This window comes from Ostrinia furnacalis, unplaced genomic scaffold, assembly GCF_004193835.3.
Source record: "Ostrinia furnacalis isolate ACB-3 unplaced genomic scaffold, ASM419383v2 OfSCF0375, whole genome shotgun sequence".
In the NCBI taxonomy this organism is placed as follows: Eukaryota; Metazoa; Arthropoda; class Insecta; order Lepidoptera; family Crambidae; genus Ostrinia; species Ostrinia furnacalis.
The window spans coordinates 437,196-461,585 of record NW_021130614.1 but is presented as its reverse complement, the minus strand read 5'-3'; the positions used below and the strand labels follow the sequence as shown (position 1 = coordinate 461,585).

At 39.9% G+C, this 24,390-nt stretch overlaps 1 protein-coding gene across 2 annotated transcripts in view; it reads right to left on the bottom strand.

The window, feature by feature from the left end:
• LOC114361676 (myosin light chain kinase, smooth muscle) overlaps positions 1–24,390 on the bottom strand; it is a 41,278-nt gene that overhangs the window by 4,636 nt on the left and 12,252 nt on the right. For both annotated transcript variants that reach the window (XM_028316809.1, XM_028316801.1), the window contains exons 2-5: positions 20,940–20,983; positions 9,772–9,862; positions 8,636–8,839; positions 2,434–2,575 (exon numbers count right to left, since the gene is read on the bottom strand). In XM_028316809.1, coding sequence (XP_028172610.1) covers positions 2,434–2,575; positions 8,636–8,839; positions 9,772–9,862; positions 20,940–20,973 — 471 coding nt within the window. In that variant the 5' untranslated portion in view covers positions 20,974–20,983. The remainder of the gene's footprint in view (positions 1–2,433; positions 2,576–8,635; positions 8,840–9,771; positions 9,863–20,939; positions 20,984–24,390) is intronic.

Sequence of the window (24,390 nt, the reverse complement as noted above, 5' to 3'; positions counted from 1 at the left end):
GTAAATTGTAATTCCACTCGGTCAATACTCATGTCTCTTGATAAAAACAAAATCCCCAGGCACTTTTCTCTGCGACAGTACTTGGACGTCGGCCGTCGGCCTTACTCACGATTTGTTGTCACTTAATTAAGAATTCGTACCCTTTATTTCACTTTATATGTGAATTAAATTGTTTTCACTAACCGTAACGGATTCGAAGGCGAAATATATTGAAGTCATACTCGTATATTACGTTAAGTGCAATTGACTGCTGCTACAAAATATTTTAAGTAACAATAGAACCAACTTCATGAGTCGGAAGGTCAGATTGCTTATCGTGCAGCATGCTATAAAGAGAGAAGAGGATAATTCTTCTTCCAACGCTTTTTTTTCAGATGAAATGCGTGAGGGAAGCTAGAAGATTTCCTAGCTTCACTAGTAGTGTGTACCTATAGTAAATAAAGTAATTAATAGTGTAAACGTAGCGGTAGTACTATCTTTAAATTTTGTAAGTAGATTGGGGTGGCAAAGCTATACTTTTATACAGACAAAGCTTAAAAGCTTTGACAGACTTTTGTAAAGCTTTCACTTACATTCACGGTAGAAAATTGACAGTAGCTCGATAATTAGAATAGATCTTTATATTAGGTAGGAGAGGATTTATATTAGGTACCTCAGCATTTAGGTATCTACATGACTTTTTGTTCTATGGTTCTGTTCCATTCTGGCCCGTTGTATGCTGGCCAGTCGTAGTAAAACATAGTTCTATTCAGTTGACATTAATAAAAGCAAACGAATAAACAATTACGATTCTCCGACGACCATAAAACTCCCGCGCAAGTTGTTCCGCCATTTTGATTTACGAGTTGGAGCCCGCCCAAACGCGCGGAGCCACATTGCTATCATTTGATATTATGAAACTGATATAATGGTATAATGGTATTAGGTTGATTTAGAACGTTCCTTTATACACTCGTCGTCAAATAAATCGCACCTCGCGCGACAAGCACTTTCAAACGTATGCATCCCCACTTCCCACCAATATTGGCACTATTTAAAAGCCTAGTTCTAAACTTGATTTCACTATGGGAAAGGTTTTTACCATAAAAATGTGTCTTTAGAAGGATCCAGAGTCACTTCTTGAAAAAATAGGTAGTTACGCTTGAGCCAACTTTTATGGGTATAAAACTGTTAAGTTGAGATTAATCGCTATCCATCTGTTAAAGAGGACACGTGAGATCATTATTTGGTTTTATAACCATAAAAAATGGTCTAATTGATCCCAGAGGTGAGCCCAAAGTGAGGTATTTTTTCAAGTCACATTTATGGTATATGTTAATCATTGATTAATAAATTGAATGTGTTTTTCTTTAACGATATTTATTGGGCTTTCAAATAACACCAATATTGTTGGGGCACCATGATTATGTCAGAAGAAAATCTTTAAAGTCCGCGTCGCGGAAGGTGCGATTTATTTGATGTTGAGTATATTAATCAAGCTTCAATGAGCTTATTAGTTGAATAATTAATAGCTCAAGGATGCGAGGAAACAGTTGACGAAGACTGCTTCTGTAGTAGCCAAAGTGTTTTAGCCGTCTTGGGTCTAATTGAGTCAGACCCAGAGGTCCCAGGTTCAATTACCAGTGGAGGCAAAATTTTTTGCTCTTTGGTTGGTGATTGTTGTAAGTCCGCCTCGCTACCAAAATCTCAAGTTTGTCGCCAATTCGACATGACAGTGTTGAGAAGTGTTGAGAACATTGTTGTGTTTCGGCAGTGGGAGGTAAGATAGCCAGTTCTTCTGTGGTTGAGGATTCCAGATGTAGCTCGCTTCCACCTTCGGCCCGATGCGAGGATTATAAAGGATCTACTCGACTTTATCTACACGAATAGGATGACGTTAATACAATAAATGTGTAAAAAAGCTTTGCGTTTAATTGTGGCTTTCACGCTGGCAATATCATAAACATGCCATGTGAATGTCATTCTGAACTCGATTGCCACATAGCGGTCGACGATCTCAAAGAGAGATCGCGAAAAGTGCATGATAAATACGGGGACCGCTATATTTGTTGACGTATGAAAAGTGCTGACCAAAATTTACAGTTGACAATCCATCAGCTGCAGTTAAAGTTTACCTTTCGCGCAAAATACAAAAGTAAGTACATCATAACTCAGCAACCGAAAGTGCTATAAACATTTTTACGTGTAAGTATTGTACTTTTTCGTGACTAACAAAAATTGAAAAGGCAGTCTTATTACTAGGAAGCGATTTCTTCCAGACAAACCAAAAATAAATGATCATCTTCTACTAAGGGATTAACAGTGTGGAGATTGCAGGCCAAGTCCTTCATTTGCCTCTAGTAAATTAGAGAGTCGTGCTCCTGCAGTAGAGACTAAATTACTTGGTGATGATGATGATAATAATGCTGATGATTTATTTATTTATCTTCTCACCTTCATGTCCAGATGCAGGATGTTCTGCCGATGCACGAACTCTATACCCTCGCAGATTTGGCGCATGAAGACGGTGCACGCGCGCTCCGTCAGCACGAAGTCCTCGTCGATGACTCGCTCGAAGAGTTCTCCGCCGGTGATCCTGCAAGGAGGTGGAACGTCAATGACGAATTGAAATGCTATTTACTGTGAAACAAAAGTGTAAGCTTCTTAAGTAGTTTTAAATCCTAACAGGCCACAACCATATTTTGATATTATGGTGGGAGTATCCTTGGCAATGGTAATGTCCAAATAGATAGCTTCGTTTAGCTAGAATTCGTATTTGACAGATTATCCGACGACAAAACCAGTGAAGGCTAAGTTATTTAAGGTTACATAAATAACCACTGCATTTCAAGCTGTGATCACGAATTTCGAATTTTGTGGCGTCACATTCAGTTACAGACAAACCTTGCTTTGTCCAATCCAACTGATTAATCTTTATCTCCTAATGTCTCTATTTAATCTCTACATCTAAATCCGTCTAGACGATGACCTTTGATTTGAGAGGTGCTCTACAAGTATGTTTATTATGTTGTGCCCGAAGCGTTAGCGTCGAGACATGGCGCAAAAAATCGCTGACAGAAAACAACTCTACCCTTGAAAAGTCAGGATCGATCGAAAAAAACTTTTGCGGTGTTGCCAAAAAACTATTCGGTTGGCGCTAAAATGGATCTAGGAATAGAAGCGATCGAGCCTGAAGGTCGGTGTCACACGCTTTCTTTTAGTGTCGGGCGACGACATTCTAACCGATATCGATAACCAGAACAAGTGTATTTTAAAAAATTACAGCTACTTGATATATTGGCAAAAATGTTCCGCATAGTGACAATATTTGGCCTGCGGTTTGGTTGTCGGCATACGCACGTATCAGTGACAATCAATCAGTCAGTGTGGTTGTTATTTAAGCTTGATTAAGCAAGTGTATTAATAATATTGCCATCTGGTTCAGTGGTTTGCTAGCCTCTGTTGAGGACATTTCTAGTTGGGTGGACGGTGCCAGCCAATAGCTGCCACATAGGACAAGTGGCGATTGGTAAAGCATGGTAGACAATATCTTGTAATTAATTTCAAAAAAGTAAATGAATAACTTAATCTAAAACGTTACATTCTCTAGCTAGAGGTGTCAATCATCCAACTGTTAAATCGTTACGTGATACTATTGTTATTGAAGAAAGTATCGATAACAGACCACATCTCTCAATTGAAGTTCGTTTTTTTGTCAAAGAGAAATTTTGTCGCGTATCTTGACTCGCTCCCATTTCGCAACGTGGGTGACCTGCCTACGTTTATTTGCGAATCTAATTAGTTTCTGTCTGTCTTTGATGTTTGATTAAATTTTTAGTTGAAACACATGGAATGTGAGTGATGCCAAATAAAGTTTTGAGATCTTTGGCTTTTTTGCTTGTTATTGTAGGAGGTGAAATGGAGGGAAACCGTTTTCAAAACACTGTAAGTGAAAGCAAAGGTTAAAAAATGGAGAAGGCACATTTTTTTAGGTTTCATTTCTAGATTTTTTTCTCTAACTCGTTTTGTTTCGTCATCTACCAATACCTACTTACCAGGCAAACCCTATGCAGTTATACAGGTAAAGGTATTTCCAAATAAGATTTTAAGAGGTAATTTGATAAACGCACCGATTGCTTGAGAGTAATTTAAGAAAATATTAACAGCTCATATACTCGTAGCAACAATAATCTGTAAATCCAAATGGTGTCAAGGAATTTAACTAGAGCATTGAAAATTTGACACGGTCTTTAACTGTTCGCTTTACCTACAATACGTTACGCGCAAACAATAACTACGTAAGCCTTGCAATTTAAACGATAACGTCTGCTGTTATATCAATATTTATTCAGCATTTTCATACTGATCCGATCGAGCGGGTAACTATGCATAATTTACAAAATAAATGACATCAAGCTTACGTCTTTTGGATAATCGCGAGCGACGGTTTGAACAAGTGTCGATTTACATATTTAGTTCTTGTTTAATCAAGTGTGGAGAGTGAAAAGGAAAATTTTCAATTTCATTTACTGTTAAGTAAAACAGCTTGTATTGCATTATAAAATAAGTACTCCCGTTTTACATAGATAGGTACTAATAGCGAAACTATCACGAAATCGAATAAAATCACATTGCTTAATAGTTGGTAACTAGTATCTAATTGGTCGAGAAGATACAACTTTTTGCTAACCCAAGCTCCGAACCTCCGCATTTTAAATAGTTAAGTGCATTACTTTATTATCGAACTCTGCGAAAGGCGAACTAATCTTTCGAAGTTTCGGAAAAAATAAGCTGCCCACGCTCTTACAAGGCAAACATTTCCCGGAGTAGATAAACATTGTGTACCTACGTCACGTACCGTACAGTTCAAGAAAAAAGAGGGAAGCGGAAAAACAGGAAGACTGCTGGGCTACAGTTCCGAAACAGCTGTGCTGTGACGTCATTACTACGCCGTTTAGAAGAATAAATTTATGGAATTCGCAAAACGCAATTCTTGTACTGACGTAAGAAATGAAGCGGATGCAATGCGTTCCCACAAAAATAAACATGGCTGAGTGTCTTTCAGTTATTTTCGCTATCTTTGTCTGAATCTGTTTCAGTCTGCGTAGGCAGACGTTTAGTAATGATTTAGAATGAAAATATTTTTTCAGCGTTTCCGTGGTTTCCGTCATCGCCGTGGTACTCAATTTATTTTTGAATGCTGAAAGATTATATTTCTATCTCGCATGTGAGGATGCATTTCAGGGAATTTGACATTTTAGTAATCATGATTCAAGATTGTGATGACGGTTTCCCCAGTAAATAACCTCGTCTCGAATCAAGAAGAAAAAATTTCCTGATACAAGGGTTTGAAATCACGAAGTTTGATGACGAAGTTATGATGAAATTTCACTATTTCAGGCTCAGACCGATAAATTCTGTGATAAATATCTTCAGCAGTTTAACTTATCCCCGCATTGGCAAATCATTGGTCCTCTTTCCTACGGTTTACAAATCTCTACCCATTGCATTGTAATTATAATAGTTCATACACCTGTTAAACTAATCGAACTAATAACTGACGTAACGATAATCGCAATGAACATCACAATCTCATGCCTGTGTGAGATGGCAGCATGGCGAGCCGCCAACTATGCGTCGAGTGACGCGGCCGACGCGTCTGCGCGCGCGCCGCCCGCCTTATAGGGCGCACTCGACTTTGGCGCCGATTTAGAGGAAATGCGTCAGATTTGAAATCTTTAATTAAAATTGTACGTTTTCAAGTATTCTGCACAAACAAGAGCTGAACAGTCGAAATAATTTTTGATAAACAGTTGTGAAAAAGCATAGAGACCAAAACATGAGAGGCCTAATAGTGGGATCACCTGTTAGGCATCTCTTCTGACCCAAAAATCCTGGGTTAATGCAAACGGCTAATCAGGGTCATTTTATGACGTTCATTGTGCCCTTTTCATACATATGAATCAGCATAAGTAATTGCCAGACTAGAAAGACAAACGGTGATAGAGATAAAGGGTAATTTCGTGTACGTACGTTGAAACGTCGAGCCAATCGATCAAACACTTCAACATTAAGATAAAATACATAACGATTATGAATTTAAACAATGGATAGTACAACTTTTAGTGTCACCAAATGGGTTTATACCAATGACTAGCTGTGAAAGTAAATAAGAGAGCTGCGGTTGACCACAACTTGTAAGCGCGCTCTGTCATAGCAGTTTGAGGACATGTCACCTACTTACGGAGTTACCTTTTTTGTCGTTTTATGCATTCGTCAGAATCATCAAGGTTTTAAAGTAAGATGTGTACTTAGTTGTATTAAATGAGCGAGCTTGATTCAACACCGAAATAGTTCCATGAAATGAAAAATGAAAGAAAAATTTCCATTGTCCATTAAACGAAACCCCCACGGTCGATAAACTGATAAACTGGTGAAGGTCGTGATCTGGCTGGGATGCACGGATGTGGACATTGGGCAGTACAGGCTGTACAGGACCGGTTGTTGTGGAAATCCTTAGGGTAGGCCTTTCTCGAGCAGTATTTTAAAGTATTCTTTAAAAGATCTAAAATGGAACCAAAATACGGATTTGACTGGGAATGCCAGATAGGCATATGTTAAAAATGTTTATGAACAATATAGTGTAGCTGGGTGAGATGACCTCATTACTGGAAGATGCTCATTAGCGCAGTAAAAGTGAAACTTAATTAATGAAGCGTGGGCGAGCACCTGTCATCGGCCGCCAGATTGCACCTGTATTCATGGCCTATTAATAATATTGTTCAATTTATAGTCCAGGGGACTTGGAAACTGACATTTTGGAATGCTGATGGTGGAAATATGACTGTTATTTTTTGAGATTAGGTTAGATTAGATCACAAGATGAGACAATGCAATTTTGTAAACAGTAATTTTACAATTTTGAGGATTGATATAGAATCAATGACAACATTATAGCCTACTAATGAAGAGCTACTAAAATAATATTTTTGAATTCGATGTTACAATAGGTAGATACATTTTTGAGATCTGAGTGGGTGCGAAGTAACGATCATATTTTTAAATCTACACACATTTGCGTGTCATCCAACATCTGTATTTTATACGTGTCTCTATGTACGATAAAGCTTTGTTCTCATACCAGTGTATCTTAAATCTCGGTTAAACAAACAGTGTACCCAATAAAAGCGTCGTAACCTAGGTCGAGTTCGAACCTTGACCCGTTTGTGAACCGAAACTTTCCAGATTTCAAGAGTTTAAGTCGTCAGACCTGTCAATCACGTGTATGAACTCTATGTGAAAGGAACACGGTGCAATTTCAAGCGACACACGTCCAGCTGCGCGTGAGTCACATGCCAAAACCGCAATGGAATCGTTTGAATGAAACAGATTTAGAATACGGAATACGATTGTGGAGCTCGATGCGCGGTGCGATGACTCGACGCATCATGCAACACCTTGCAAGACCTGTCATGTGAAACCTAGTCAAAGTAATGCTTCCGTTTGGATTACTTCATCCTCTGCTACCCTTGACAACATACCATGTAAGCAAGATAGGTTAGAGGGCAACTGAAATTAAGGAGAGATGATGAGCCCTAAAAATAAAGTTGCTGCTCCTATGTGCACGTTGTGTTTGCCAAACATGAGGTAAGATTATCTTCTGACGAGTTAAGCGCAAATGTTTTGTGTGGTGAAAGACTGATGGATGACTTAATGACAGAGAGGTGAGAAAGCACTCACTAGCTTTAGGGCCGTGAAAATGGATCAAGGAAGAAGAAAATGGTGTCTATTCACACCTACGTTTGTGCCATGCATTTTTAACCATACCAATTTCAACCGTATCGTAAGCTAATTGTTGCATACCACCAGAAGAACGGTACAGTTGCAGTGGTATTGAACATTGCATGGTTTGTGCCAACCCTACTGTGCCACGAATAAACTCTTCACGATGGAAACACGGATCGTTGGCTAATCTGCAGATTGTCTGAGCCGTGGGACTATGGCTCTGATTTGTTGACATTCACTCCATTATGAACTGACGACGTGATTATATCTGGCCGATTGTTCTCTTTTGCTTTACAAGAGTCGGTTGCGTCAGAGATTTGTTTGTTTTCGGTAGGTACATTGATTTTAAATATAGAGTTTATGACAAATATTTGTCTAATGAGACTCTTTTAAAACATTGTTTATGATAATCGACATAATTTGGTGTTATTTCGTCGTGCTCTTGTTATGCAAGAAGTGGTATGATGACAAGTTGTTTCACTAGCTACTAAATATTGATCTCTGTAGTCTAAGTTTTAGAGCAGAGTTACACACGTGTACCGAACTTTAGGGATCTATTTTTTAAGTTTATATGCCATGGTCTGATCAAATCCTTGATCGACTTTAATTTTTATTTAGGACATTTTCAGCTCGGCTGCCAGCTCTAGCCTTATGCTCTGTCCTGATACCAACAGCTGGTGGTATACTTACGATGCTTGAATGGGGCGAGGGTGCCGTAGCCACCGCATTACATCCACCTCTTCCACATTCCCTCTGTCTCAAGTAGAAGAACTCGGCTGAAAGCCTGTTATAGCCCTATGCTCTGTGTCCTACTACGGCGGCCATCAATAGGCCTGTATTATTCTCTTCTAATAGCTGGTGGTATACTCACAGTTCCAGCACGACGCACATGCACTTCCCCCACTCGTATGCATCATATAACTGGATGAGGCGAGGGTGCCGCAGCCGTCTCATGACGTCCACCTCTCTCTCCACATTACGCCGTTCATCTCTTCGGTTCACGGAGACCAACTTGGCTGCTAGCTCCAGGCCTGTGCTCTTCTCTCGGCAGAGGTATACTGTGCCGAATTTGCCCCTGAAAAGTGGAGTATGGTTAAGGAATGTTTAAGGAAGAAAGCAGAAGGTTTTTGTACGTATTGAAAGATGGTTTACATCCTAACATCTGGTGATTCAGCTTGTACTAACCTACAATAAAATATTGTGGCTTATTGTAATTTGGTATTTTATTCTTATTGATATCATTTGAAGATTGCAAGATAGGTACTCTTATCTGCATCGATAATAAAAAGTTTCATTCATAGTCGGAGTTTTATCAGATAAAATCACTCTCAACCATGTTTTTGTTACAGTAGGCTCTTGGAAATGGTAATGCCACTATTTTAGGTTTCAAACGGACTAGCCTTAAACGGTAAAACAGAAAAACTTGCCTCATAGACACGCAGTAATCTAAAATGCAGCGCTATTAGACACGCCATGAGTCATCTCGTTAGTAGAGATATGTTTAGAGGCCGAGTGTAATTTGCGTTTTGCCGGCATGCCTTGGCGAGGGCGGAAGGCCGGCCACGCCTCGGAAAGAGTGGAATATTTACACTAGCAGGTGTATGATGCATGCCCTATTATTTCGAAGAAAATGCCTTTGTGTCAAGGGATTAGAAACTATTGCTTGTTAGACAGCTTTAAGCAGCGAGCAGTAGCCCGGCAAGCGAAAAGTCCAGGGATAGATTACCACCTTAGACAATTCAATTTTTCCAAGTTATTAGAAATTTAAACTTCTAAAAAATACCTGCTTCTCTAAAGTTATTTTGGGCCTGACAGTATATTCGGGTATAACACTCTTAATGCTGAGTTTCACCACGTAACTTTAACGGTAACTATGACGATAACCGGTGCTTTTTGTATGGTGTTTGACAGATTTTTGTCGTTTGTTAAAATTAAAGTAAGATGGTGCAACCCATTCTTACTATTTTTATAAAATCTGCAGAAGAAAAAGGCAAGGTTTTCTCTTACCTGCCGATCTCTGACAGCATTTCGTAGAACTCGTTGACATCTGTGCTCCTTTTGATTGTGACATCTCGAGTGGCGAATGGTGGTTCTATCTCTGTAACAAAAAAACATTTATTAGAATCTTGGCAAAACATAAATCTTTAAAGATTTTGATACGCGTTATGTAGGTTGATAAACTACCCTCTACGTACTATTACTCATTCTGTGCCTCTACTAAGTCTGTAGGAAATGCCTCATATCNCAATAATTAAGCCTAGGTCTCGAATGTTATCAACTCTTACCAGTGGCGCGTCAGATAGTCTATACGTTGCGCATATTGGTCTCCGCTTACGCGAACAAGTAATAACTTTACACTTGTCATTATTAAGTGGGAGATGGTTTTCCTGGCTCCATTCGTACACAAAGTCAATATCATTCTGCAGCGATTGGGTATCGTTAGGATCGGCTATACTTAGACTCAACTTGAGATCATCGGCGAACATAAGACACCTGGCTATACGGACTTTTTCCGGNCGGACCTTTCCCGGCAAGTCATTGACGAATACCAAGAATACCGTAGGTCCCAGAGTGCTTCCCTGACTAACACCGGATCTTTTATAGTACTCCGTAGACTCGTAACCGTCAATCCTAACATACTGGCAACGGTCACCTAGGTAACTTGCCATCAGCTGGAGTAACTTCGGCGTGAATCCCAGTATTGCCAATTTCTGCAGCAGAATATCGTTATCCACCAAATCAAACGCCTTGCGGAAATCGAAATAGGCCACGTCCACCTGCCGACCCACATCCATCTCGGAACACACGTAATCCACATGCGCCACAAGGTTAGTAACAGTTGAACGAGCTTTCCTAAATCCATGCTGATCATCATGTAACATGTTACCAATCTGATTACTGATATGTTTATTTAGGATTATTTCGTAAACTTTTGCAAAAACAGAGAGCACCGCAATAGATCTGAAGGAAGAAACATCACTGCCACCGTCACCTTTCGGAACTGGGGTAACTCTGATCAACTTCCATTTCATGGGATACTTTGCCTGGTGGAGTGAAAGATTAAATATATACAGGAGTGGCTCCGCCAGAACTGAGGCACAATCCTTGGCAAGAAATACCGGAATACCATCAGGCCCGCCAGAAGTTCTAGGTTTGAGTCGTCTTACAGCCTCTTTCAAGTTAGCTTCGTCCACAGATAAAACTGTGACAGAAGTAGCATTAGGATGATCGTGAGCTGCACGCAATGCCTCGAGATGGTTCAAGTGGGGTACGCTTGGCAGAAAAACAGAGCTGAAGTATTGAACAAAGGCGTCCGCGGCCGCCTGACCTAGCACCTCATCACCCTTGTAAGTGTAGGTCTCGACACCACGTCTCTCCTTTTTTTTCTCCTTAACAAAGTTCCAAAATTGGGTGGGATCATGAATAATGTTATTCTGAATACGCATAAGATGCTGCCGATATTCCACGTCAATTAATTTTTTGACGCGTTCACGGTAGTATTTAAAAAGCTCCCTGTTAAGCTCTTTGCCTTCACTTTTGTATCTCTTTAGGTGAAAGTACCAGTGGCGGATTTACCAATAGGCCAAGTAGGCCAGTGCCTAGGGCGGCAGATTTAGAGGGGCGGCAAATTTAGCAAATTTTTTGTTTACAGGAAAAAAAAATATAATTATACGTAATACGTATAGGTATACTATACCTACACAATCCATATATAAATAAACGATTAGTAAACGCACTGTAATATACATATACTTAGGTACTTATGTGATCATGAATTTTAAAATATTCCAATAGCGTTTCAATAAAAATAAAAAAAAAATTCTTAAGTAACACAGGATCTTCGGAGCCTAGCACGAGAACCATCTCTCCACAACTTCGTGTATATTGTTTTACAGGGTAGCCCAGAAGAAAATTCACTTTTGAAAATTCAAGGAAACGAAAACTGTACATTTTTGTAGAACTTAAGCCATTGCAATTTAAAGGAAATTTAGTGCAATTTATTTTAAAATTTACTATCTTTTATAAATTTTATCGTACATGTGATTCCCTTGACGTTTACAACATTCGGTCAACATACATCAACATTTTGGAAAACTTTCGTAAGTGCTCCTGCACACGACGCCGCTACCGCGCCGCCGCCGCGCCGTCGCCGCGCCGTCGCCGCGCCTTTGCACTGTTTATAGGCGCCGCGTGAACACCGCTGAGAACCGCTGATTTAGAGTTACCTCAAAATGGATTCAGGATAGATGAATGCTGCATAGTTTTTGGATTATTAGAGTATACTCTGCTCATAAGGTAACCCCACAAAAAGAAGTCTGCTGGAATGAGATTAGCGCCTCTTAGAGGAAGTGAGATTTCACCACTGCTTAATTGGTTTGTTGCATTGAAAGGATGATTAATTTTTGAGAGCGCTATACTGGTAGGCTGAAAAGCTTTTTGATTTCAAAGCTGAAAGATTTGCAAGGTTATGACCGGAGCACTTGGTTTCATCAAGATGGGGCTACGTGTCACACTTCAACTGAGAGCATTTAGATGGTAAGAGACATGTTCCCACACTCCAGAAAATTATTTTTTGTGGTGTTACATTAAGAATAGAGTATACGAATGTTGTAAGCGTCAAGGAAATCTCCTGGGCGATGTAATTTAATAAAGGTAAATTTAAAAATAAATTGCATTAAATTTTCTTTAAATTGCAATAGTTAAAGTTCTATAAAAATGTAGATACAGTTTTCGTTTCCTTGAATTTTCAAAAGTTAATTTTCGTCTGGGCCACCCTGTATTACCAAGCCTTGGTCTTTCTGTTTACCTTTAAGTAGTTCTTAGCTAATTATACTGGATATAGCACTTCGCATGGCTCTGTGCACACCGGTGAAAAATTGTTCAGGTGAGAAGCTTTTCTTGCTTAAAACGGGTTAAAAACTATATACGATCTACTTTAAGTCAAGAAAAGCTTATAAGCCAGTAGAATTAAACACAAAAATGAATTAAGTCTTGAAAAGGAGCGCCTCAACCAGGTGCAGCAAGAGGAAGAGGTGCAGCAACCGCAGTTAAGGAACGGCTGGGACGAACAAGGATAAGCGAATCCAACTCGTGAGCCTTGACAGGGATACGCTGGTTAAGGCGACCCTTTACAAGGCTTGGGAGCCTACGGGTAACGAGCCATTGGACGTGGAGAGGGTCATTAATTATACACATATTTTCTATTTTGCCGAACATTTGCACGAGAACGGTTTGTCCAAAACATACGAATTTCGTCTTATTTAATGCAAGATTAAATGCCCTTCAACCGTCATTCAGGAAGACCACTTTTCGATAGGGTAAGTCCTTTACGCGGTATAACCGGAAAACCTAAAAAGCGCCCCTTTCGGGGGCCCCCACCACTTAAGCACAACTACGTCGAAGTCGAAAACCTAGGAGACAGGGCCGGATTAACCATCTCGGGGCCCCTAGGCACAGCTCGTTTTGGGCCCCCCTTTTTTTGTCGCGGAGGAAATGCTTTGCGTACCGTCACCACTGCCGGGGGACAGGGTGGTGTGTGGGACTCCCGGCGCCCTAATAAGGGAAAAGGACGGGGTATACCTACTAAAACCTCCGCGGCGTTCCGTCGTAGCCCGAGTGAGCCCGTCGAGCCTTAGACTTCCGCGACACGAAGCTAAAGCGACAGCTCGCCTACACGGCGGACCCTACACGCCCCCCTTGTGGGGGTCTGGGGAATGCCCGAAACGCCAAACCGTTCCCGTCAGACGAAGGTGACAAGGGTGCCCCCGCACCCCCGGCCTGCTGGCCGCCACCTGGGGGCAGAGTAGAACGGTCGTACAACCGCCTTCTCCGGCCCCTTCTCCGTCTGCGGAGCGATGGGGCGAAAGGATCGTTCTCCCGCTCGCGCTCCGCTGCCTCCTTCTGAAGGATGACCTCTTCGCAAAAGGAGGCGACCACCTTCCAGCATCCTTCACTTCCCAGCATGGCGATGACCAGGCTCGGAAGCGAAAGATCCCGGCCCACGACCGCAGTGAGGACACGGCGCTGCTCCTCCCAGACTGTGCAGACCGCGAGGGTGTGCTGCACCGTGTCATCCGCCGCGCCGCATTTGTGGCACGTACGGGGATTCCTGTCGCCCGATTCTATGCAGGTACGAACCGAAGCAGCCATTCCCGGTCAGCACCTGAGGAACGTGAGGAACCCGTGCGGTCGTACCGTCCAGAACAGGACCAATGGCGGCCAAACTGCGCGCGAGTCATGTCTTCGTGACGGCGCCGCACCGCTCCGGGGCCGGGCGCTTTCCACGCGCCTTCTGGTCTGCCATCCAGTGATAGATGACAGACAAGACCCCAACTTCTAGCTCCCAAGGAGGAGTACCAGTGAGGACGCACGCCGCAGCGTGCCCTACCGTGCGGTAGGTCCTTGCGACCCTCTGCGCTATGGCCCGGTCTGCGCAGAAGGGCAGTATTCTCCCTCTTGTTGAGTGCGTCCGCCCAGACTGGGGCGCCATACAGCGCCATGCTCCTCAGAACGCCGGCATAAAGTCGACGACACTTCGTTTGTGGCCCTCCCAAATTCGGGAGGAACCAACTCAGTACGCTGGCTGCCTTGTGGAGGCGTGGCGCTAGCCCGTTGAAGTGCGGGCTAAAATGCCACCTCCCGTCAAGCGTGAGGCCCAGATATTTCATTTGGCCTTTGACGTCAATCCTAACGTCCTCAACGCGTCGGGAGGGTCGCGCTGGCCCCGGAAAGAAGAGGGCCTCAGTCTACTCCAGCGCGACTTTCAGGCCGAGGCGTCGTATTCTGCGAGCGACTAATGTGCCGCTCGCCGACGCCAGCCGAGCCGCGGCCCCAAATATCTTCTTCGGGCAGTGACCAGAGTGTCATCCGCATAGCATGTGACACTCATGCCCGCGAGAAGGACGCCCCGGAGGAGCCAGTTGAAGCCTAGGTTCCACAAGAGTGGACCGAGCACCGAACCTTGCGGAACCCCGCTGGCTACGCCGCGCCGTTTGAGCTGGCCGTCTCTGTTAACATACAGGACTTCGCGGTCCCGTAAGTAATCGGCCAGCAGCGCTCAAAGGTACTGAGGCACTCTGTGATGTTGAAATGCCTAGAGTATGGTGGGATGAGGGATGGTATTGAAAGCGTTAGCTATATCGAATGATACAGCCAACACACCCTCAGCCCTCTCCCTAGCCTCCACAGTGAGGCTTTTTAGCCTCTGAAGGGCGTCGACCGTCGACCTGTCATGTAAACAAAGCAGTAATGCCAACGTCACGAAAATGAATTACTCGTAGGTTCCACAATATCAAAATATGACGATTGAATGTGTAAACCAAAATAAGGCGAAATTTTGAGGTGGTTTTGTTGCATAAAAATAATCTTTAACATTTTTTTTTTATCGGGAGTGCTGGGCCCCTGGTCGTAGTGGGCCCCTGGCCATAGTGGGCCCCTAGGCACTGGCCTAAAGTGCCTTATGGATAATACGGCACTGCTAGGAGAGTCTTAATGGGCAACCAATGAAGCCATTAAAGCAATAAAGTCTTTTGTAGGAATTATGTACGATTTAAAATTCTTCTGGCCTATTAATGCTTTATCTCTTAAGTATGTGCATAGAGTCAGAACTTATGAAAAAGATTTCATACGTCGATATAAATTAATGATTTTGCAAATTAAAAATCTCGCAAGAAAATAATGTAAAACTTATTTGATCTCATTGTCTGTGACCATTAACTGAATTGTTAACATATTGTTATATTTTAATAGAAATTGTTTGTATTGTTTTTAAACTGTTAAGTCCAATAAAAATATTTGCCAAAAACAATGTTTACTGACTACACATTATTTTGTCTGTGTTCATATAGTGTAGGTATTTTTAAGTCATGCCTTTGCCCACCTTAGGATTAGTAGGTACATACTGCTGTTTTTAGGTCAACATTAAAATCTTCATCNCGCCACTGCCTCATATGTCATGCCTTCCACCATCATCCTCCCTACTGGCCGAAAGTGCTTCATTTTTGCTCAGAGCCTCACACCATCATTATGCAACACTTTAATGTCGTTAATTGGGCATTGATCAAAATCCAAATCTAGCGTAAACGGTCCCATAAATAATTTCCCGTAGGAAAACGTTTGGCACCAAGTAAATGTCACTTTATGCCTGTCAAGCGTGTAATCAATCAAGCAATGAGAGATTAATTACGAATTGCAGCGGCCGTACAAGCAAACGCAACAAATGCTAGAGTTGAATGGACTTCGGGCGCCATAGGCAGGGGTGCCAAAAAGGTTGGGCGATTTTCTGATGTAACTGGGGGCTGAAAACTTTTTGCTACGACAAGTAGGTTAGATTTTGACAGCAAAATAAATTAATAAAGCTTCCGAATTCGAATTTCGAAAATAATGTCAATGCGCAGGACTCAGGAGTCTAACTGAATTTCGGCGTCAACAGTTTTATTAAATTAAAATTAATACTTTGTACTTTTTAGTAGAATATTATCATGGATAACGAATACCTATTCAAAAACAGACTTTCTATGAGCTTGGGTCTCTCTCTACCAAATTGTTGCATAGAATTACGAGTAGTTTATAGGTAGAGGTATAGCTATTTGCATTAACTTGGAGGGCATTCAAAGCATAACAATGTTGTAAATTCTCCCAAAACGGCTAATGGCAAGTCTCAAGTCAAGTTCAGTGCCTCAGCCTAAAAACAAGGTCGATGCCAATGACAGCGTTGAAAGCCCGGCCACAGTTGGCAGCCCTGGCTGCGCGGGAGTGCGTTCGGAAGGCGGTTAGTTATCGATTTTATATAATTCTTGCGTAGAGGCTACATCCATATAGTACGGAGTAGGTTGTGATATAAATAGAGCAATGGCATGCGAATGCCCACGTGTAGCTCAAATATGAAGATGTGTTAACTACGACTAACGCCATTAAAGTAAACTACCGGGCACTGGTATGGAAAATTGATTTTTCTACCTGTCAGTTTGCGCAGCAAATGTTGTAAACAACTCTACAGGCAAGATAAACATTGTAGCATCTCATGTTCTTGTAATAGATCATAATACGAGTAGATGCTATTTAGCGATAAAAGTTTGATTACTGGTTCATATTATTGCATAATCATTCCAATGCTCTAAATTGATTGATTTTGATTTGAATTAAAACATTAAGGTAGCGGGAAGGCGCTGGATGCAGGCCGCCACCAACCGGCCATTGTGAAAATCATTGGGGGAGGCCTATGTTCAGCAGTGGACGTCCTATGGCTGAAATGATGATGTTGAAAAACATAAATATCAAAATCTATCACAGTGAATCTTCAGATTTGTTTATCGTAATTTAAAACAAACACTATTCATAAATGTTACATCACCAAATGTTGCATCCTAAAAGACCTTCAGCCGTTCGTGGCCTTGGTGTTTCGTTTTGGTATCAAAATAAAAAACTATCAAAACAAATGCTCCATTTGATTCTAAAAGTTCTGGGCACGTGTTTTGACCAAGGCCAAACAGAACGTTTTGCCTGTATCTCTTTAAATATGGAAATGGAAAGATTCCATTTGCGATACTGGGTTTTAAGGTCTTGTGGTTAGGGTTACTTGAGTGTGTGACAATGTAACATTCGATTCGTAAAACAAAGTATGCAATACATTAAGTAACCAATATCATTGTCATTATCATCAGTTCATTTAGTCGACGATTAGTATCATGAGTTAGTACTATTAATTATCATCTTCAAATCAGTAGCCCAACATCCTTGGGGGGTCGCACCAGACCATTATGGGGAATAACGCGCTGTCTCGGAGTACGACCCTCTCTAATACCAGAGGCAAATGGAAGATTTGGCTTACAGCCCCCACGCTGGCCAGTCGGGTTGGTTGGGAAGGCTCATGTTTGTGAATTCTATTCTAAATTGTGTAGAAGCACTGTATAGCAGTTTAACGGAGATAATAAATCTTATTTCCTAATGGTGTATCTGATGCAACTATGCAATAGCATTTCTGGTTATTGGTGCCAACTGACACACACAATCTCTGAGATTATGATATATCCGTATTAACAACAAAATAGTTAATTGTATAAACGGTAGCACGTCATGAAAAACATTGTGGTATCTTAATTATGTACCTAGTTCCAATTAGTGCTATTTTGCTACAAAAATAGTCTGATGTAGTTACTGTCGAGTGTGTAGGTTATCAGTTATCAGTCACTGGTGGTCTTTTAATTAAGTTTTAATTGGACTCCGGAATTCTATGGTTTAAAATTAGTGTTTAGAAAAATGAGCTCTTAATCCTACCTGACTACAAATTGAAAAATCACTTGGTCTCTAATAAATCACTACCAGGTAACTTTAAGGAGTGAATATATATGCTTTTTTACTATTTTAACCTCTCGTTTCTAATGCATGCTATTGCAAGCTAGGATGTGCCTACTACACTACAGATTTACCATCAATAAAACCAAACACTGAAGGCTTGTAGTAGGTAAAGTTAAACTGTCATTGGATCCCAGAATTAATCAGAATAAAACCAGGACTTGGAAGTGAAGTTAAGGATACGGATCGTCTTTCCCTTGTGCAACAAGTATTATATTGTTGTTGAACAAATGAATGTAATAAGTAACATATCCTCCATTTGCCTCTAAGTACCTACTATATTGGAAAGGTTCTCCTGCAATGGAGACTAAAGAACTTAAATTCTGGCTTTCGACAAGTAAAATGCTGTTAGCCAATTTTTAAATGTTCCCAAATCTACCGAATGATTAGTACTATTAATAGCACATGAATGAGCTAGTATTATCCGACCTTCGCCCAGCATCCTGGTCGGGCATTCTTGGACGGCAGCCGATGTGACCACGTGCAAGTCTTTGTGCAGACAAAAGGCATATCAAGCTGAAAACTGTGGCGTCTTATGTCGTTGTATTAGATACTATTTTGCAGTAAGCAACTAAGTAAGTACAAATGTATAGTGTCATCTGCTGTCGTCATATGATATTCGATGATTATGGGTACGATGTTATTTCAGAATGGAATGCAGGATTAGACTATTAAATTTTAGAGTGTATGACTTATAAATTGGTGTTAGAGGATTACACTGCGAGGGTGGTGTACTGGTGTCGTGTGTGACGTGACTCAGATCTCAATTATGCAGCGAAGAATATCTTGATGACTATTCTGCTATCATGGGTTGGGTATCAGACTTCAACCACTGCAGTTAAGTGGGTTGAATTTAGACAGGGGCAAATGTTTCTGTAATGAGCAAGAGTAAACATCCTTGAATCTATAAATTGGATCAAAATTAAATACTTTAAGCAAATAGAATGCAGGACCGTTATCCTTATTATTTTAAGATTCGATTATTATATTAATCTTAATACCCGTTATTGGTTTGGTAATTAAAAAGACATCTGACGATCAGAACCCTATTGACGACGATCAGAATCTTTTTGGTAAACATTGAAGATGATGGTAGGTAAATGCATGGAATTCTTTGAGTTTCTTCTCAGGATATACTCGAACTTAAAAAGTATTTATTAAAATTTAAGATAATGTAAACAAAGAATACAACAAAAAGAGAGCGGACGCCGGAAATCATTAGACAAACAGAAGATAACGAATTAGTTTTAAAATGTACAAAATAAGCTAAAGATAATTAAAATCCGCTTCGTCCAGACAATTATATCTCACAGCGATGGATCGGCATGTCGTCGGAGATAGTCCCGAAAATAACGTCGAATACCTCCGTCTCTGCCAAAAATCCCGTGTTATTGTTTACTTAACGTTAGTTTAACGAGCGTCGTTTGGGTCGGATATGCGCGCCTAAATTCCTTGGGTCTCTTTGTATTGAATGAGCTGTGTCATCATCAGTACTCATTGTATATTCTGATGTTTATTTACCTATCTGAATTGGACTCTTAATGAATATTCAGTTGTAACAAACCCCTGGTATCCGATACGTAAGTCTAATAATCATCACTGCAGTAGAATGACTCTGTAATTATTACTTAGAGGCAAATGGAGGATTTGGCTTACACTCACCACGATAGCCAACGGGTTGGGTTATATTATGCATAGCATACATATATGTAGCCCTTTTTGGGTCATTTTGGACTAAGATTATTGAAACAGGTTTCAAGGATAACGACGAATTGAATGAGAACGGGATCTGTTAATGACTCTACAATGGTAAATGTTAATTAGTGTTGAAGTATGGGTGATCAATACCTATAATTAGATTGATTAAAGTCCATCCATTGCTGCAAGTGCCGATAAAAAGTACTCAACTACATTGACTAATTAGATTACCTACATCCAAATTAAAGATAAAATGCTATTTTTACAGTCCACGCCAATGGAAATGGGAATCTTGCACATAAATGAGACTTACGCCAGAATTCACAAACATTACTATAAGATCTCACAATGCGCGTGAACGCACAGGGTGACAAAACCAATCACAGAGCTCTATTCAACACTGTGCGTTCGATTTGCTGCTTCACATAAGCAAGCATCGTTTGTGAATACGGGCGTTACACTGAAATAGAGTCGTCTACGTCTCTAGTGATGGGAATAAGCCGATCTTTGTTTCAATGTATCACAAAGATTTATGACAACAAAGTGAAGTTTAAGTTTAATAGCATAAAAAGGGATATTACAAGATTGGTATTGACATTGGCTGTATGTGATAGCAGACGACGGTGATATGCTTCATCCATCACAGATTATCACCCGCAACGTTAGTGTGATAAAAAAATGAGATTTACTTAGTAAAGTCCGTAATGAAACACTATTGCACTTGTGGCTGATATAAACTGACTCATTTATTGCTGAGACCGCACCCTTTCGCTGCGCGTGCGCTGAATCAAAAGGAACGTTTGGTACGAGGAGATACATGACTTTCCTAGTCATATGGTTGGCTCCATTATCTATCAAACTTAGCCTCGGGAAGAGGTTCTTCCGTTTTACTCCATGATAAACACTGTGCAACAACGTAATATGGGGCCAATATAATCCTCTCTGATGTGTTGGAACATTTCTAGGAGGCAAAGGTCTTAACAATATTTTACTTGCCTATAGGCTGACTGGGGTTGTATACCACTTAGCTGTAAAGTTTCCTCACATCCAAAATGTCGCATAATAATGTGAACTATCAACGAAAATAATAAATTTATGTAATTTCAATGGAAAATTATTCTCACCTCCAACAGGGTCTGTCTCGTCAACGTGAATCATGTCTGAAGATCTGAAACAAAAACAAATATCACTTAAAACGTGGAAAAAATCTCTACGTTAGTAACTAAATCAACGCCGGAACTGCATTTGCGATAAATTGCTACAGGAAACTAATATTTGCCATATCGAATATCTGTGTAATTGATTTGAAGCGGTTATTTTAGATTATTTAATCCGAAACTAACAAAAAATTTAACTTTAGAACAAGAGTACCTAGAATAATAATAATAATTAAGACAAAAATATAATAATAATAATAAATACTATTTATTGCACACTAGATAAAAAGAACAAAAAGAAAAGGAACACATAAGGTACAATTAGGCGGTGTTATCGCTATGAAGCGATCTCTTCCAGACAATCTAATACTGTAAATAATTCATAATCTTGTGATTATATCACCTTTAAATTAATGATCACTTAATCTAGATCTTTTAAAATACAAGATGGTAAGGTAATTGAACTCATTAAGGCTCTTGAGCTTATAAAATCCTTTGTTATCCGGTATTTTTGTACCAGAATAACAAACTTCATCAGCTTTATGACTTTCAAACAATGCTGAGATTTTGTTATCTTGGGGATTAATAAAATATGAGTATTTAATAAATTGAAAAACAATACAGAACAACAAAGGTTAACATCAGGATCGTTTTCAGCTTCAGCACAGTTTCTTTGAAGCGTGGGGATTATGGCAAAACCCTCCACTATAGTGGAGGAGGCTCATAGTCCAGCAGTGGACTGTAAAGGGCTATTGATGATGATGATGACAGTTTTTTTACAAAGCGTCTCTACATTTTCGTTAAAGATTTCAAAGTATGTTTATGATGCTACGAAAGATGTAGCTATGGATACATTTATAGCTTAGTTTTGTCAATAATTTATAGGACTCTAATGTTTGAAAAATCACGTAATTTAGAATCCAAGAACTAACAAGGTTAACAGATGATAAAATTGGTAAATATTTTACATCGAAATCGCGCGAGTATCCGAGCGCATATTAACCGTAGTGCAGTTCCAGAATCCGGGTCGGCTATTTGGGTTTACAGACTCGCCTACCCCGTTTATGTAATGGATTGTTAGTAAAGTGACTCCAGTCTAGTAAGTAGCTATCATCTCTGCTTTGAATATTACTAGATTTTGCCCGTGGCTTCACCCGCCTGATATTTTGTCTGTCACAGAAAAAGCTTATCACGCGCGTTTCTGTTTAAAAAACCGGGATTAAAACTATCCTATGTCCTTTTCCGGGACTCAAACTATCTCTACAAATACCAAATGTATACCAAATTTCATTAAAATCGGTTCAGTGGTTTAGGCCTGAAAGCGTATCAACAGACAGAGTTACTTTCGCATTTACAATAAGTATTAGTGGGAAAGTAGGGATTAATGCTTTCATCACATTCTTAATCAGCCTGTTAGTCCAAGATAAATAGTGTGAGTTGTTTTATTGCTATAGCTCTATTATGTTTTCTAATTAGTTTACCACAGAATAATCTTTACGATTCGTACTGTAAACTTTCCAGACGAAACCAATGCCAGGGACTTACTTGCGTCAGTGGGTAAATAAATACATATCGTAATATCCAGTTATCCACTTCGAAACATTTAAATAAACTACCACAGATTCTCAAATCCCATCGCCGGGTTCAGTTTCAAGTACACTTTAGATTGTGATCTAACTAATTGGTTTTACCGTATCTCTTACTGCTTACATCGGGTCAAACTCAGTTTTAAAGCTTTTTCTGTAAAGCTTTTTATGAAATACAACCTTTTAATGTAGAGTTCACAGCACAACAGACATTCTTGCATCAAAATTGTGCCAATTACAAAAATACCCTTGTCTGCATCTTCCAGATTCTAGATTTGAGGTATAAATTCTGTTGGAAGAAAACTGGACTCTCATTTGCCGAATATTCGATCCGATTACGATTTGTATCTACGATAAAAAACTTAAAAAGCAACTTTGTATGTTCTGCAGAATAGAAACCCACGATCTCAATCTCAATGATCAAAGCACAAAATGACAAATGAACCAAGAAACAGCGGTTTGGGCCGAATCATAAATAAATGTTTTGAAGAAAAATGTCTTAGAACTAGGGCAAGGTCGGTGTAATGAGCATGTGCTGTTGATTGGCCCACATGTGAGTAATCGCTGTTAGAAACACTATTAATATACAACGTTTGTAAATAATTGCATTCCGATGTTAGCGTAGGCTGGAGACAGTAAAACAAGAAAAATTAAGGCCAATTTAATGTCACGTGCGACTTGTCTTTTGTTTACTTTAACTTGTCGCACAAAAACTAGCGTTCAGCTTCAAAAATGGCTACTAGATTATGTTGGTACACAATCGCTATATTATGGCTCTATGGGATACATTGATAACGGAAAAAGATTTTTCTATGGTCAGATGCCATTACTCCTCCCAGAGACACAAAAGATGTGTTTCATGACCATCATCATAATTTTTTAGCCATAGGACGTCCTGATTTCCTGAACATAGGTCTCTACGCATATAATATGGGAGGTGAAATCGCCAGGTATATGTGAAAAACGGATGTGAAAGCAAGAACAATGGGTTTTCCGGATCATTGTTACGTGGTGGTTGGTGCCTATCTGATCTTGTTTTTAAATAGGCACTTAAGGATCTTAGGTATCTGATTCTGATACACAGTAATAACTTTAAAATTTTAATCTCGGTGGATATATTGAGCAATTTTAACTGTACTGTACTTACATAGCCGTATTTTGGAACAGTGCTTAAGACTAGATTCAAGCCAGATAGATTCAAGATGGAATAAATATGGAACGTATTTATGTGTGTAGGTAATCACATCACCTATCGTCACATACAAGAAGTAGGTAGTTACCTAATTACTTGAATAAGACAATTAGTCACATTGAAAAGTAGGTAGGTAATATAAAAATGCAGCTATCATATAAGACGTTCATTAGGTCGTTATCGAAAATGAATTCGATAAAACCGATTACTTATCAATTACCTTAACACGTAGGTATACATACTTAAGTAAAGATTATCACTTCGTTTTATGCAACTTTTCAATTACGTCAAAATTCTATAATTATGAACCAAATTCGAGAAGAATCCACAATATTAATTATGGTATCCTTCCGTTTGGCCAAATTACTTTTCGCCAAATTTCACTTCGCAAACAACTTATCGCCAAAGTTTCATTTCCCAAATGAACTTTTAGCAACTGTACTTTTCGCAACTAATTCATTTGGTCAAATTATCACTTGGCCAAATTTTACTTGGCAAATGTTTTATTTTGCCAAATATTATATCCCAAATAATTTGTTTGGTCAAATTGACACTTCACATACTTACCCACCGTTACCCACAAATCAAACCATAAGGCAGATGATCATGTTTCACAAGAATTTTATGTAAAACAAAGAGA